This window comes from Meles meles, chromosome 20 (assembly GCF_922984935.1).
Source record: "Meles meles chromosome 20, mMelMel3.1 paternal haplotype, whole genome shotgun sequence".
Taxonomy (NCBI): Eukaryota; Metazoa; Chordata; class Mammalia; order Carnivora; family Mustelidae; genus Meles; species Meles meles.
Window position 1 is genome coordinate 27,284,160 of NC_060085.1, and position 13,048 is coordinate 27,297,207.

The following is a 13,048-nucleotide window of genomic DNA, read 5'->3' on the forward strand; positions in this document are numbered from 1 at the left end:
AAAAAAAGAAAAGAAAAGTGCCTTCTGTTAATTATCCTCTCACTTAAAGAAGTCATTGACTTCTTTTATGTCTTGTGGGAAGGGGCAACTTGTCCTCAAATGCTTCTGTTTCTGGGTCCCCATCAGCCATGGTTACATCCTTATATCCACATTCATAATAGAGCAATAATAAAATTTAGTTTCTTTTAAATCATTTTTTACCCTTTCTAACAACCTATAGAATGGGAGAAGATATTTGCAAGTGTCTTATCAGATAAAAGGCTAGCATCCAAAATCTATAAAGAACTTATCAAACTCAACACCCAAAGAACAAACAATCCACTCAAGAAATGAGCAGAAGATGCAAACAGACATTTCTGCAAAGACGACATCCCAATGACCAAGAGACATGAAAAAATGCTCCCCATCACTTGCCATCAGGGAAATACAAATCAAAACCACAGTGAGATACCACCTCACACCAGTCAGAATAGCTAAAATTAAACAACTCAGGAACCCACAGGCGTTGGAAAGAATAGAAAAAGGGGGAGCCCTCCTACACTGTTGGTGGGAATGCAAGCTGGTGCAGACACTCTAGAAAACAGTATGGAGGTTCCTCAAGAAGTTGAGAATAGAGCTACCCTACAACCTAGCAATTGCACTACTGGTATTTACCCCAGAGATACAGATGTAGTGAAGGGGCACATGCACCCCAATGTTCATAGCAGCAATGCCCAGAGTAGCCAAATTTTGGAAAAAGCCCAGATGTCCATTGATGAATGGATAAAGAGGATATGGGGTGTGTGTGTGTGTGTGTGTGTGTGTGTGTGTGTGTACATATAACAATGGAATATTACTCAGCCATCAAAAAATGAAATCTTGGGGCACCTGGGTGGCTCAGTGGGTTAAGCCTCTGCCTTCAGCTCAGGTCACGATCTCAGGGTCCTGGGATTAAGCTCCGCATAGGGCTCTTTGCTCAGCAGGGAGCCTGCTTCCTCCCCGCTCTCTCAGCCTACTTATGATCCCTGTCTGTCAAATAAATAAATAAATAAAATCTTTAAAAAAATGAAATCTTGCCATTTGCAATGATGGGAATGGAACTAGAGGGTATTCTTCTAACTGAAATAACCCAGAGAACGACAACTATCATATGATCTCACTCATACATGGAATATAAGAAACAAAACAGAATCATAAGGGAAGGGAGGAAAAAATAAAATGATGAAATCAGAGAAGAAGACAAATCATTAAAGATCTTAACTGTAGGAAACAAACTGAGCGCTGCTGGAGGGGAGGTGGGTGGGAGGATGGGGTAACTGGGTGGTGGGCATTAAGGAGGGCCCATGGTGTAATGAGCACTGGGTGTTATATAAGACTGATCAATCACTGAACTCTACCTCTGAAACTAGTAACACACTAGATGTTAACTGAATTTAAATAAAAATAAATTATTTTTTACCCTTTTCATTCTGACAATGACCTTACTTCTGAGTCATGTCGATGGAGGGAGGGGAGAGAGGGGAGAAGGCTGTATGCACCCCGGGCCCCTCCCACTGATTGATGTCAGTGGACAATCTCCTTGATCTGTCTCCTAAAGGGACACTGATTTACCTCTATTTTACATATAACAAAACTGAAGTTCACCAAGGGTCACCTGCCTCAGCCTGAAGTCTTTGATTCCAGAGACTGGATCTTCTCCATAAACCTGGCCCTGAGCCACCCCTGACCCACCATCTCCTCACCCATCTCCAGCTCTGTCCTGCCCTCCCCTCCCTCCCCTCCAGCCCCTGGCCATGCCTTGGTCCGGTCTGCAGCTTCTACCATAGCGGGGTATGCCTGGAAGAAGACTGCATAGGCCCTAAGGCAGGCTGTCAGCTAGCACAGCCTCGGGCCCTGCAGACCCTACCCGTGAGCTGGGACTCAGTGGGGGATGACCCTCAGGGGACCCAGGGGACCAGGGGTCAGGGCGCCAGCTGCTGTCTTCAGTGCGGGGCAGCAGATCCCCTTCCCAATATTCCCCGCTGTGACTGCTGGGCACCTGATTCCCACAGCCCACCTTTCAGCCTCTCCTTTGGTTGCAAAGCCAAGAGGGCTTTTTGCTTTCTTGCTGCCTGCCTTTGTCCCCTCTGAGGCTCATGTGTTTAGATGGGCACAGGAAGGTAGTGATGCCTGAGCCCAGAGCTGGCCCTGAGCTCCCAGGCACAGGGGTGGGAAACCGAGCCGAACTGAACTCTGAAAATGGGGCTGAGCTCAGTTCAGCTGTCCTGATGGAAACCCATCATTGCAGGATCAAGACAAGTCTGCTGCCTACGAGGGGCCGCCCTGCTGCTGCCTCACTCCTTGTCGAGGGTCTTGAGGTCAGAGGGAGGGGGGTGTGCTGCCAGCTGGGCAGTGGGTGGCCTACTGGGTTTGGGATGGATTCCACGGTGTTTTAGAAGATATCACGGTTGTTGGGTGAGACTCCTGCCCCCAGCACAGCTTGACCAGCCAGCCTGGAGGTGAGGAAGCTGCTGGTGGGAACAGACAGCCCAGGGAGGTCAGGGTCCTGCCCGCAGGCTGTGCTAAGGGCTGGGAGGACAGTCGGGTGGTCACCTGTCCAGAGAGCTCAGAAAGCACACCTGTGCAGGCAGAGAAGAAAAGATGTCTGCAGCAAGATGCAGAGAGCTTGGAGCCTCTAAGTGATCCTTTCCAGGCCTTGGGAGGACTTGTTCTGTCCTTGGGCCCAAGAGAGACCCCTGTGGCCTTAAAAAAAATACCTTTACCTAGCAAACTGGGCTGTGTGTCCTTGTCCTTAGCACTTGAGTGCACACTTGCTTGGCCTCCAACTGCCAACACCAGTGTTTCTTTGCCTCAAGGTCCTCTCTGACCTCCAGATCTTCCTCTATGCCCTGGTGCAGGCCAGAAATGTGGAAAGTGCCAACGAATTAGGGGAATTAGAGCCCCAGTTCCCTTACCCCTCTGAGATTTCTGAGGCATGTACTTGACACTGGCCCTCAAGTTCCAATTGCCTGCCGCGTTCAGCCTGGTAACACACTGCTCTAGCTGTCTCCCCCTTCTCTCTTTCACTTCCTGATGGCATTTCCTGAGATCACCTCCTCCCAAATGAACTACTGCACTTGACTCCTGGTCTTGGGATCTGCACCCAGGAGAGCCCAACTAAGACAGCAGAAAGAAGTTTCAAAGACAGCAGGATGGTCCTCCGCCCCTACCATGCTTTCTCTCTGGTCATCTCCTCGGGAGAAGAGAGCTGGGAAGCTCAGCCCACCCTAGGACCTCAGTGCCAATAGAGGTGCTTACCTCCAGAGTACATGTCGAAACATTTCTGCGTCAGCACCACTCCTGTGGTTCCTGCAGATGAGAGAGCAAAATTGCAATTTCATGAAATAAATCATCCTGCCTATTATTTTGCAGAAAATGGCTACTCTTTAGTCTAAGATCTAAAAATGGAATAATAATGGAGTCAAGTCAGCTCCTATAGAAAGCATGCAGGACTGAGGAGGGGCCCAGGAACTTCTGGACTGATCTGAGAGGGACAAGGATATGATGGTGCAGGATCTCTGGAATCAAATAGTATCCAACCCCTTTGGGGCTGTGTTCTGCCTTGCCACTTCTTAACGCACTCTTAGTATTTGGACCTCAACTGCTGCATCTGAACAATGGGCTATGGGATCTACGGGAGTTAAATTAGGTAGTAAACATACAAGACAAATTTTAGCTGGAAAACAGTAGCAAAAATAACTGCAATCGTTATCATTAATTCTTCCCAAATAGGACATCTGAATTCTCTGGTTCATGAAGGCAAAAGATTTTGCAGTGGGCTGAATGTAGTCAAAGCTCAGAGTCCAGTCATCTGAATTGCTTTTGCGTATTTTGCGAAAGGAGCCCTACAGGCAACCAGGTGTTTAGGGGGAGTTGCAGTTCTCAATTTCTGCCACTAGATGGGGGTGTTGCAGAGGGGATGGCAGCTCTACAGTTTCACCACGGGACCCTTCCCCCCAGGCCAGTTTGTGGATCCCTGAAGAGGGTGGGGACAGGGACCTGGGTAGTGGAGGCTCTCCTGCTGGGTCGGTGGAGGGTTTACACTACAGCCCTTCCTGGATTCTCAAAGCAACCACTGTACGGTCCTTGGAAGGGAGTGGTTGACGTACACTTGAAACCGATCATGTTCATTTGTGCATTTTTCTAGAATTAGGGGGATGAGGTGTAGTTTAAACAGTTTCTTAAAAGAATGTCTGCCCCCTAAAAGACTGAGAACAACCAATCTTTAGCAATCCTTGTTGGCTTATTATTCAGATGAGAACCTGAGGCCCTGAGAGCGATCCACTGGACGTCTCCACAGCTAGCACGCACTTCCAGCGGTTTTCAGTCTAGGGAAGTTAGTTCAGGCTGAGCAATTTGACCTCAGTCATTCAGATCCAGGTTCAAACCTAGATGATTCTATCGGCTGTGTCACCTTGGGCAAGTTGCCCAACCTCTCTGAACCTCCATTTTCTTACCTGGAACATAGGCATACAACTTCACTGTAGCATGGGGAGGAGGTTGAATGAAACAGCACGCAGCAAAGGCTCAATGAGCGTCAGCTCTTGGGGCTACTGATGTTTGTTTCTGTCTTTGTGCTTTATGAGGGGAAGAGCAGGAGACCCTAGTCTGAGCCTGTCTCATGGGAGGCTATTCGAAGAGGGTCCTACTAAGAAGTATGGGCTTGAAGCGAAGGACAATAGGAAGCCCCATATAGGCTTGGAGCAGGGCGTGCCTTCTGACCTGCTTTGGGTAAGGCTCCATTTTTGCTCTAGGCTTTGACCTTTCTCCCGACTCAGCAGGATTCTTGGCAGAAGGGAGCTGGCTTCTGTAGGAGCAACCAATCCAAACCCTGTCACTTCCTAAGCGTGTTCACATGGTCAAGCCACACACAAGCTTGACCTCCTCCTTTCTGGGCGTCTGCTGTGCCCTTTGTCCACCTGTCCTTTGTCCCAGGAAGTGGCTCTTAGATTCAGGGAATTGGCCTTTGCTCTCCATCTCATCCATGCCTCTCCAAGGGCAGAGAGGAGGGTGTTGGCTAGGGCAGAGCACGTGGTCCTTACCCCGTCCCTATAAACCCACCTCTCCCGAAATGTGTCCCTGTTTCAGGCTTGGCCTGATGGTGCTCCCTGCGAGAGATGCAGGATAGTGAGGCTGAGGGCCTTCCCCCACCATCTCCCTGCCTCCAGCCTCCCTACTCCAAGCTGGAAGGAAGTTTCTGGAATGCAGGGCTGGGGCCTCATGCCCTGCTCCAAGCCTATCTGAGGCTCCCTGTTGTCCTCTACTTTAAGCCCACACTTCTTAGCTGGACACTTAGCCCCTCACTCTGTCATCCTGCCTGACTCCTGCCCCAGCTGTACCTGTCATCCCTCCTTTTCTGGTATGTCCAGAGAGACCCCATGTGGCCCCCAATCCCTCTCCCCATTCCTTCCTGCTCTGCTCCATGTACAGTGCTGCCCCAGCCTTGAAGGAGTCTCCCCTACATTTTTCTGGCCAACCCATACTATCCTTTAGGCCTCAGCTGACCAGCACTTCCCTCTGGAAGCCTCCCCTGATGACCCCCATCCCCACCCTGTGTCCCAGTTCTCAGGGCTGTGCTTCCTTCTCCTTCACAGATGCCCACCCCACTGGATTGGTGGCCAACTTCGTGGGTACCTCAGGGAGTCTGAGGCCAGGGCTGGTCCTTCCTGTTCATGGCTGACCCCCCCGCCCCCCACCCCAGTGCTCTATACAGGGCCTGGCCCACAGTGCCTGCTGTCAATACTGTTGAATGACTGAATGAAGATATGTAATCAGTTCCTCACCTCACACTGTTAGGGATTGTCCCCCATGGTTTCACTTGTGTTGGTTTAGGCTGCGTGGCCTTGAGGGTGGGGTCATGCTTCACAGGAGAAGCATATCCTCCTGGGATAGCTGCACATGGCAGAAGCCTGGTCAGGACTCTGGTGGGCAGGACCAGGTCTTTTAGACGCCCTGTCCCACAAGCTTCCCCAGGACGGCCCCAGGCATGTGGTAGGAGCTGAGCTGCTGTTGGTTGAATGAATGTTAACTACCTCCCCATACCTCTCGGCCCTCAGTACTAAGAGCATGGTGGGGGCTGTCCTGGGGGTGCAGAATCTGTAGTGGGGGGAATCTGTAGCTCACCGTTCACCAGGGCAAAGTTCAGGCCTCTGCCCACGTTGTTTTTCACAGGACTCATGATCCTGAACAAGAAGAAGAAAAACAAAATACAACAGTTGGTCCCCAGTGTGGAACGAACACTCTGCTTTTGTGACTCTGGAACTCTGAGGGGGCCCACACGGCGCTATGCAGAAGCATTAGGAAACACAGAATAATTTGGGCCATCTGTTTTCTCCTGGAAACGAGCGGTGAGCTGGATTCTCTGAGGAATACTCATGGCATGTTTGGACGAGAACAGTCTGCTTGGAAAAGAGGGAAGGTCCCTGCCTGGGGCTCTGAGGTGTTGGAGGTGGGGACCAGCCCATCTCCCCCAGGCAGTGAGGCCTGGTTGCTGGGAAGAAGGCAGAACCCAGAGTGCTGCTGCCATCCTGCAGAAGCTGAGATTTCTGTGTGGAGATCAGCTGCGTTCTTGCCTGCCCAGCATCCACAGCCCACCATTTTCTTGGGAAAACTAAGTTTCTCTACTCTCAGATTAGGTAGTTCTCAGGGCTGGCCTCAGTCTTCCAGGACTGGATGAGTAGAACACCCTGTGTCCCTGCCCACAGTAACTGAGCCAGGTATGGTCATGTGACCCAGACGAGCCAATGAAATTCAGTCTTGGGACTTTTATAGGGATAGTTTGGATGGGAAAGTTCTCTTCCCAGTGGGGTGCCAGCCTGGGCTGCTTTGTCAACCAGCTAGGGGCCTCCCTTCTTCACAGGAACCAACCCATTTTCATGTTGAGAAAACAGAATCTGACTGAAGAGAACAGAGCTAAAGATGGTGTGAGAGGGACCCCTGATGACATGGTTTAAACCCCCTGGATCCAGTTGGTCCTGAAGTCTATTATCTCTGCATTTTGTATATGGGAATCACTAAGTTCCTTCTTTTGCTCGAATTGGAGTTAGATTCAAAATACCTATTTTTTAAAAAAGATTTCACTTATTTGAGAGAGAGAGAGAAAGAGAGAAAAACAGAGGGAAAGAGACTGAGAGAATAAGTGGGAGGAGGCACAGAGAGAAAAGCAGACTCTCTGCAGAGCAGGGAGCCCAATGTGGCACCTGATCCTAGCAAGGCTGTCATTCGGAATAAAAGGAGAGAAACAGCTTTTAGGACAGACAGAAACTAAAAGAATCTGTGACCACTAAATGAGCCCTACAGGAAATACAAAAGGGGATCCTTTAAGCAAAGAAAGAACCCAAAAGTAACACAGACCAGAAAACAACAGAGACAATATACAGGTAATAATACAATGGCACAAAATTCATATCTTACAATAATTACTCTGAATGTAAATGGGCTAAATGCCCCCAATCAAAAGACACGGGGTATCAGATTAGCTAAAAAACGCATGATCCACTGATATGCTGTCTACAAGAGACTCATTTTAGACCCAAAGACACCTCCAGGTTGAAAGTGAGGCGGTGGAGAACCATTTATCATGCTAATGAACCTCAAAAGAAAGCTGGGTTGGCAATCCTTATATCAGACCAATTAGATTTTAAACCAAAGACTATAAAAAGAGATGAGGAAGGACACTATACCATAATTAAAAGGGCCTAGCCAACAAATATTTATGCCCCTAACATGGGAACAGCCAATTATATGAACCAATTAATAACAAGATTAAAGAAACATATCAATAATAATATATTAATAGTAGGGGACTTTAATATCACTCTCACTGAAATGGACAGATCATCTAAGCAGAAGATCAACAAGGAAACAAGGGCTTTAAATGACAAACTGGACGAGATGGACTTCACAGATACATTCAGAACATTCCATCCTAAAGCAACTGAATATACATTCTTCTCTAGTGCACATGGAACCTTCTCCAGAATAGATCACATCCTGGGTGACAAATCTGGTCTCAACTGGTACCAAAAGATTGGGATTATTCCCTGCATATTTTCAGACCATAATGCTCTGAAGCTAGAACTCAATCACAAGAGGAGATTTGGAAGGAACACAGATACATGGAGGTTAAAAGAGCATCTTAGCAAAGAATGAATGGGTCAACAAGGAAATTAAAAATTCAAAAAATTCATGGAAAGGAATGAAAATGAAAACACAACTGTTAAAGCTATTGGGATGCAGCAAAGGCGGTCCTAAGAGGGATGTATATAGCAATACAAACCTTTCTCAAGAAACAAGAAAAGTCTCAAATACACAACCTAACCTTACACCGAAAAGAGTTGGAGAAAGAACAGCAAATAAAGCCTAAACCCAGCAGCAGGAGAGAATTAATAAAGATTAGAGCAGAAATCAATGAAATAGAAACCAAAAGAACAGTGGAGCCAATCAACAAAATTAGGAGCTGGTTCTCTGAAAGAATTAATAAGATCCATAAACCCCTGGCCAGACTTATCAAAAAGAAAAGAGAAAGGACCCAAATAAATAAAATCATGAATGAAAGAGGAGAGAGCACAACCAACAAACAATTAAAGGACATATTATGAGCAACTATATGCCAGCAAATTAGACAATCTGGAAGAAACAGATGCATTCCTAGAAATGTATAAACTACTGAAACTGAACCAGGAAGAAAAAAACCTGAAGAGGTCCATAACCAGCAAGGAAACTGAAGTAATAATTAAAAAATCTCTCAACAGACAAGAGTCCAGGGCTGGAGGTCTTCCCAGGGGAATCCTACCAAACATTTAAAGAAGAACTAATACCTATTCTTCTGAAGCTGTTTCAAAAAACAGAAATGGAAGGAAAACCTCCAAACTCAATGCTGGCCCTCCAAGGCCAGCATTATCTTGATACCAAAACCAGACAAAGACCCCACCAAAAGGAAAATTACAGACCAATATCCCTAATGAACATGGATACAAAAATTCTCCCCAAGATTCTAGCTAATAGGATCCAACAGTACTTTAAAAGGATTATTCACTTATGGACATTGGGGAGGGTATGTGCTATGGTGAATGCTGGGAAGTGTGTAAGCCTGATGATTCACAGACCTGGACCCCTAGGACTAATAACACGTTATATGTTAATTAAAAAAAAGGATTATTCACCATGACAAGGTGGGATTTATTCCTTGCTGCAAGGGTGGTTCAACATTGATTTATCAATGTGATACACCACATGAATACAAGAAAGGACAAGACCCATATGACTCTCTTAATTGATACAGAAGAAGCAACTGACAAAGTACAGCATCCTTTCTTGATTAAAACTCTTCACAGTGTAGGGATAGAGGGAACATACCTAAATATCATCAAAGCCATCTATGAAAAACCCACAGCAAATATCCTTCTCAGTGGGGAAAAACTGAGAGCTTTTCCCCTAAGGTCAGGAACACGGCAGGGATGTCCACTATCACCACTGCTATTCAACATAGTACTAGAAGTCCTAGCCAAAAAGAAATAAAAAGCATCCAAATCAGCAAAGAAGTCAAACTCTCACTCTTTGCAGAAGACATGATACTCTATATGGAAAGCCCAAAAGACTCCACCCCAAAATTGCCAGAGCTCATACAGGAATCCGGTAAAGTGGCAGGATATAAAATCAATGCACAGCAATCAGCTGCATTTCTATACACTAAAAATGAGACAGAAGAAAGAAATTAAGTAATTGATCTGAATTACAATTGCACCCAAAATCGTAAAATACCTAGGAATAAACCTAATGAAAGAGGCAAAGGATCTGTACTCTAAAAACTATAGAACACTCATGAAGGAAATAGAGGAAGACACAAAGAAATGGAAAAACATTCCATACTCATGGGTTGGAACAACAAATATTGGTAAAATGTCAATGCTACCTAGAGCTATCTACATACTTAATGCAATCCCTACCAAAATACTACCAACATTTTTCACAGAGCTGGAAAAAAATAATCCTAAAATTTTTATGGAACCAGAAAAGACCCCAAATAGCCAAAGGAACATTGAAAAAGAAAACCAAAGTCAGCGGTATCACAGTTCCCAAACTTTAAGTATTATTACAAAGCTGTCATCATCAAGACAGCATGGTACTGGCACAAAAACACATAGATCAATGGAACAGAATAGAGAGCCCAGAAATAGACCCTCAATTCTGTGGTCAACTACTCTTGACAGAGCAGGAAAGAATGTCCAATGGGAAAAAGCAGTCTCTTCAACAAATGGTGTTGGGAAAACTGAATGGCCACACGCAAAAGAATGAAACTGGACCATTTTCTTATATTGTACCCAAAAATAAACTCAAAATGGATAAAACACCTAAATGTGAGACAGGAATCCATTAAAGTCCGACGGGAGAGCAAAGGCAGCAACCTCTTTGTCAGCCGCAGCAACTTCTTTCTAGACACATCTCCAAAGGCGAGGGAAACAAGAGCAAAATGAACTATTGGGGTTTTATCAAAATAAAAAGCTTTTGCACAGCAAAGGAAATAGTTGACAATACCAAAGACAACCTACAGAATGGAAGAAGATATTTGCAGATGTCTTATCAGATAAAGGGCTAGTATCCAAAATCCATAAAGAACTTATCAAACTCAACACTTGAAGAACACACAATCCAATCAAGAAATGGGAAGAAGACATCAAGAGCCATTTTCCCAAAGAAGACATACAAATGGCCAATAGACACATGAAAAAGAACTTAGCATCACTGGGCATCAGGGAAATACAAATCAATACCATAATGAGGTACCACCTCACACCAGTCAGAATGGCAAAAATTAACAACTCCAGAAACAACAGGTGTTGGCGAGGATGTGGAGAAAGGGGAACCCTCTTACAGTGTTGGCAGGAATGAAAGCTGGGGTAGCCATTCTGGAAAACAGCATGAAGGTTCCTCAAAAAGTTAAGAATAGAGCTACACTACGACCCAGCAACTTCATTACTAGGTATTTATCCAAAGGATACAAACAGTGATTCGAAGGGACACAATGTTTACAGCAGCAATGTACACAACAGCCAAACTATAGAAAGAGCCCAGATGTCCACTGACAGATGAATGGATAAAGAAGATGTGGTATATACATACAATGGAATATTACTCAGCCATTGAAAAGAATGAAATCTTGCCATTTGCGATGATGTGGATGGAACTAGAGGGTATTATACTAAGTGAAATAAGTCAAAGACAAATACCATATGATTTCACTCATATGTGGAATTTAAGAAAACAGATGAACACGGAGAAAGGAAGGAAATATAAAATAAGAGGAAAATAGAGAGGGAGGTGGGGAGGAGTCAAGATGGCGGAGGAGAAAATAGAGAGGGGGGCAAGCCGTAAGAGACTTTTAATTATAGGAAACCAACTGAGGGTTGCTGGAGGGGAGTTGGGTGGGAGGATGGGGTAATGGCATGAAGGAGGGCACGTGGTGTAATGAGCACTGGGTGTTCCATGCTACTGATGAATCACTAAATTCTACCTAAAAAACTAATAATACAGTATATGTCAAATTAAATTTAAATAAAGAAAAATACATACATACATACATACACCACCAATTCCTGGTCCTTTTGGTAGGATAAACTTAGCGCCTCAGAGCCTTTACCATCTGGTTTGGATAATGGGTACAGTCTTTGTCCGGCACCTGGATGGAAGCCCCCGCACCTGCTGCATCTGAACTTTGAGGCCTGGATGTTGCTTCTGAGCTCCCCCAGAGGCATTCCCCTTTAGAGGAAGCCCAGGACCTTGACTGTCAGGCAGACAAACTCAAGAGTTCAAGTCCGGACTCTGCCACGAGTCAGCTGGGTAATGGCGTCTGAGACTCCATTTCCTCATCTTTGCAAAGGGGATAACTGCAACCCCACCCGGGAGGGTTGGGGGATTGAAAGAGAGGAAGCTGGGAAGCATTTAGCAAGGTGCTGGCGGATGGGGAAGCTGTTCGGCTTAGTGTGACTCGTGACTCATCCACCCAGAGGAAAAGGAAGCCAGTGGACGGTGTGGGTCTGTCTCAGCGCCCGCCCCTTGCAGCCTCGAATTGGCGAATGAACCCGTGAAAAGAAAGGGAACGCAAGAAACTTACACAAGGTTTTCGAAGCACATGGTGGGACCCACGACGTTAGCGGCTCCGCTGCTGATTTTAAAGGCAAAGAAGTTGTCCGGGCAGGGCTTGCTGAGGCCGCACTTGGTCCTCACGACCTCTGTGGAAGGAACAGACCAACCTTGTGGAGGCAGCGTGGCAAGGAGCTTGGGAGGAGGCAGGGGAGCGGCGGGAGAGCAAGCTCAGCAGGGGAGCGGCCCGGGGAGCAGGCTCCGCAGGCTCTGCACCCTGCTAGAGGCCTCCTCCCCAAGGCTGCCTCCCGACTGCCCGAGGCTGGGGGATTTGCCCCTTTACGCATGCGCAGGGCGCCTCCAGCCCTCTCCACCGAAGACACAGGTGACACCTGTGTGTCTGACCACCTTGAGTTTATTTTGAGGGTTTCCACGACAGCTCTAGCTCCAGCTCAGCGCCTGGCTCTGATTCAGACCCGCGTCCCCTCCTGGTGGCTCTCCCAGGGCCAGCCCCGGGGGCCGGAGAGAGGCGGGAGATGAACCTGGGACCCCCCCCCCCCCCACACAGCTGGGCCCTCCATGGACTCTTTGTGAGCGGGGATCTCTGTCACCTGTGTTTTCAGCCTGGCAGGCTCTCATTTACATTAATGCCTGCTGTTGCTGGGTTTTTTTTTGTTTTGTTTTGTTTTTTAAATACCACCTGACAGTTTGGAAAGTACCATTAGGGAGGCTGGGTAAACATGAAATTAGAGAAAGTTCACCTGCAAAGGGAAAGCCATGATCCCGCAGCGTGTCTCCTCCAGCCCCCTGCCCCCGCCCGGCTGAGCTTTGGCAGCACGGGCTTGGAGCAAACCCCCAGGCTTCCTGAGACAAGCTGGCAGCTGCTGGGGGCTTGCTGTGTGCTAAGCACTGTGGCAAGCATTTTACATTTATTATCTTGTTAAATCGT

The 13,048-nt window shown here is 46.8% G+C and overlaps 1 protein-coding gene across 3 annotated transcripts in view; it reads right to left on the reverse strand.

Annotated features, from left to right (window-relative positions):
* FAM3D (FAM3 metabolism regulating signaling molecule D) overlaps nucleotides 1–13,048 on the reverse strand; it is a 35,496-nt gene that overhangs the window by 4,808 nt on the left and 17,640 nt on the right. For all 3 annotated transcript variants that reach the window (XM_045990713.1, XM_045990715.1, XM_045990714.1), the window contains exons 5-7: nucleotides 12,131–12,248; nucleotides 6,142–6,200; nucleotides 3,277–3,327 (exon numbers count right to left, since the gene is read on the reverse strand). In XM_045990713.1, the coding sequence (XP_045846669.1) occupies nucleotides 3,277–3,327; nucleotides 6,142–6,200; nucleotides 12,131–12,248 (228 nt within the window). The remainder of the gene's footprint in view (nucleotides 1–3,276; nucleotides 3,328–6,141; nucleotides 6,201–12,130; nucleotides 12,249–13,048) is intronic.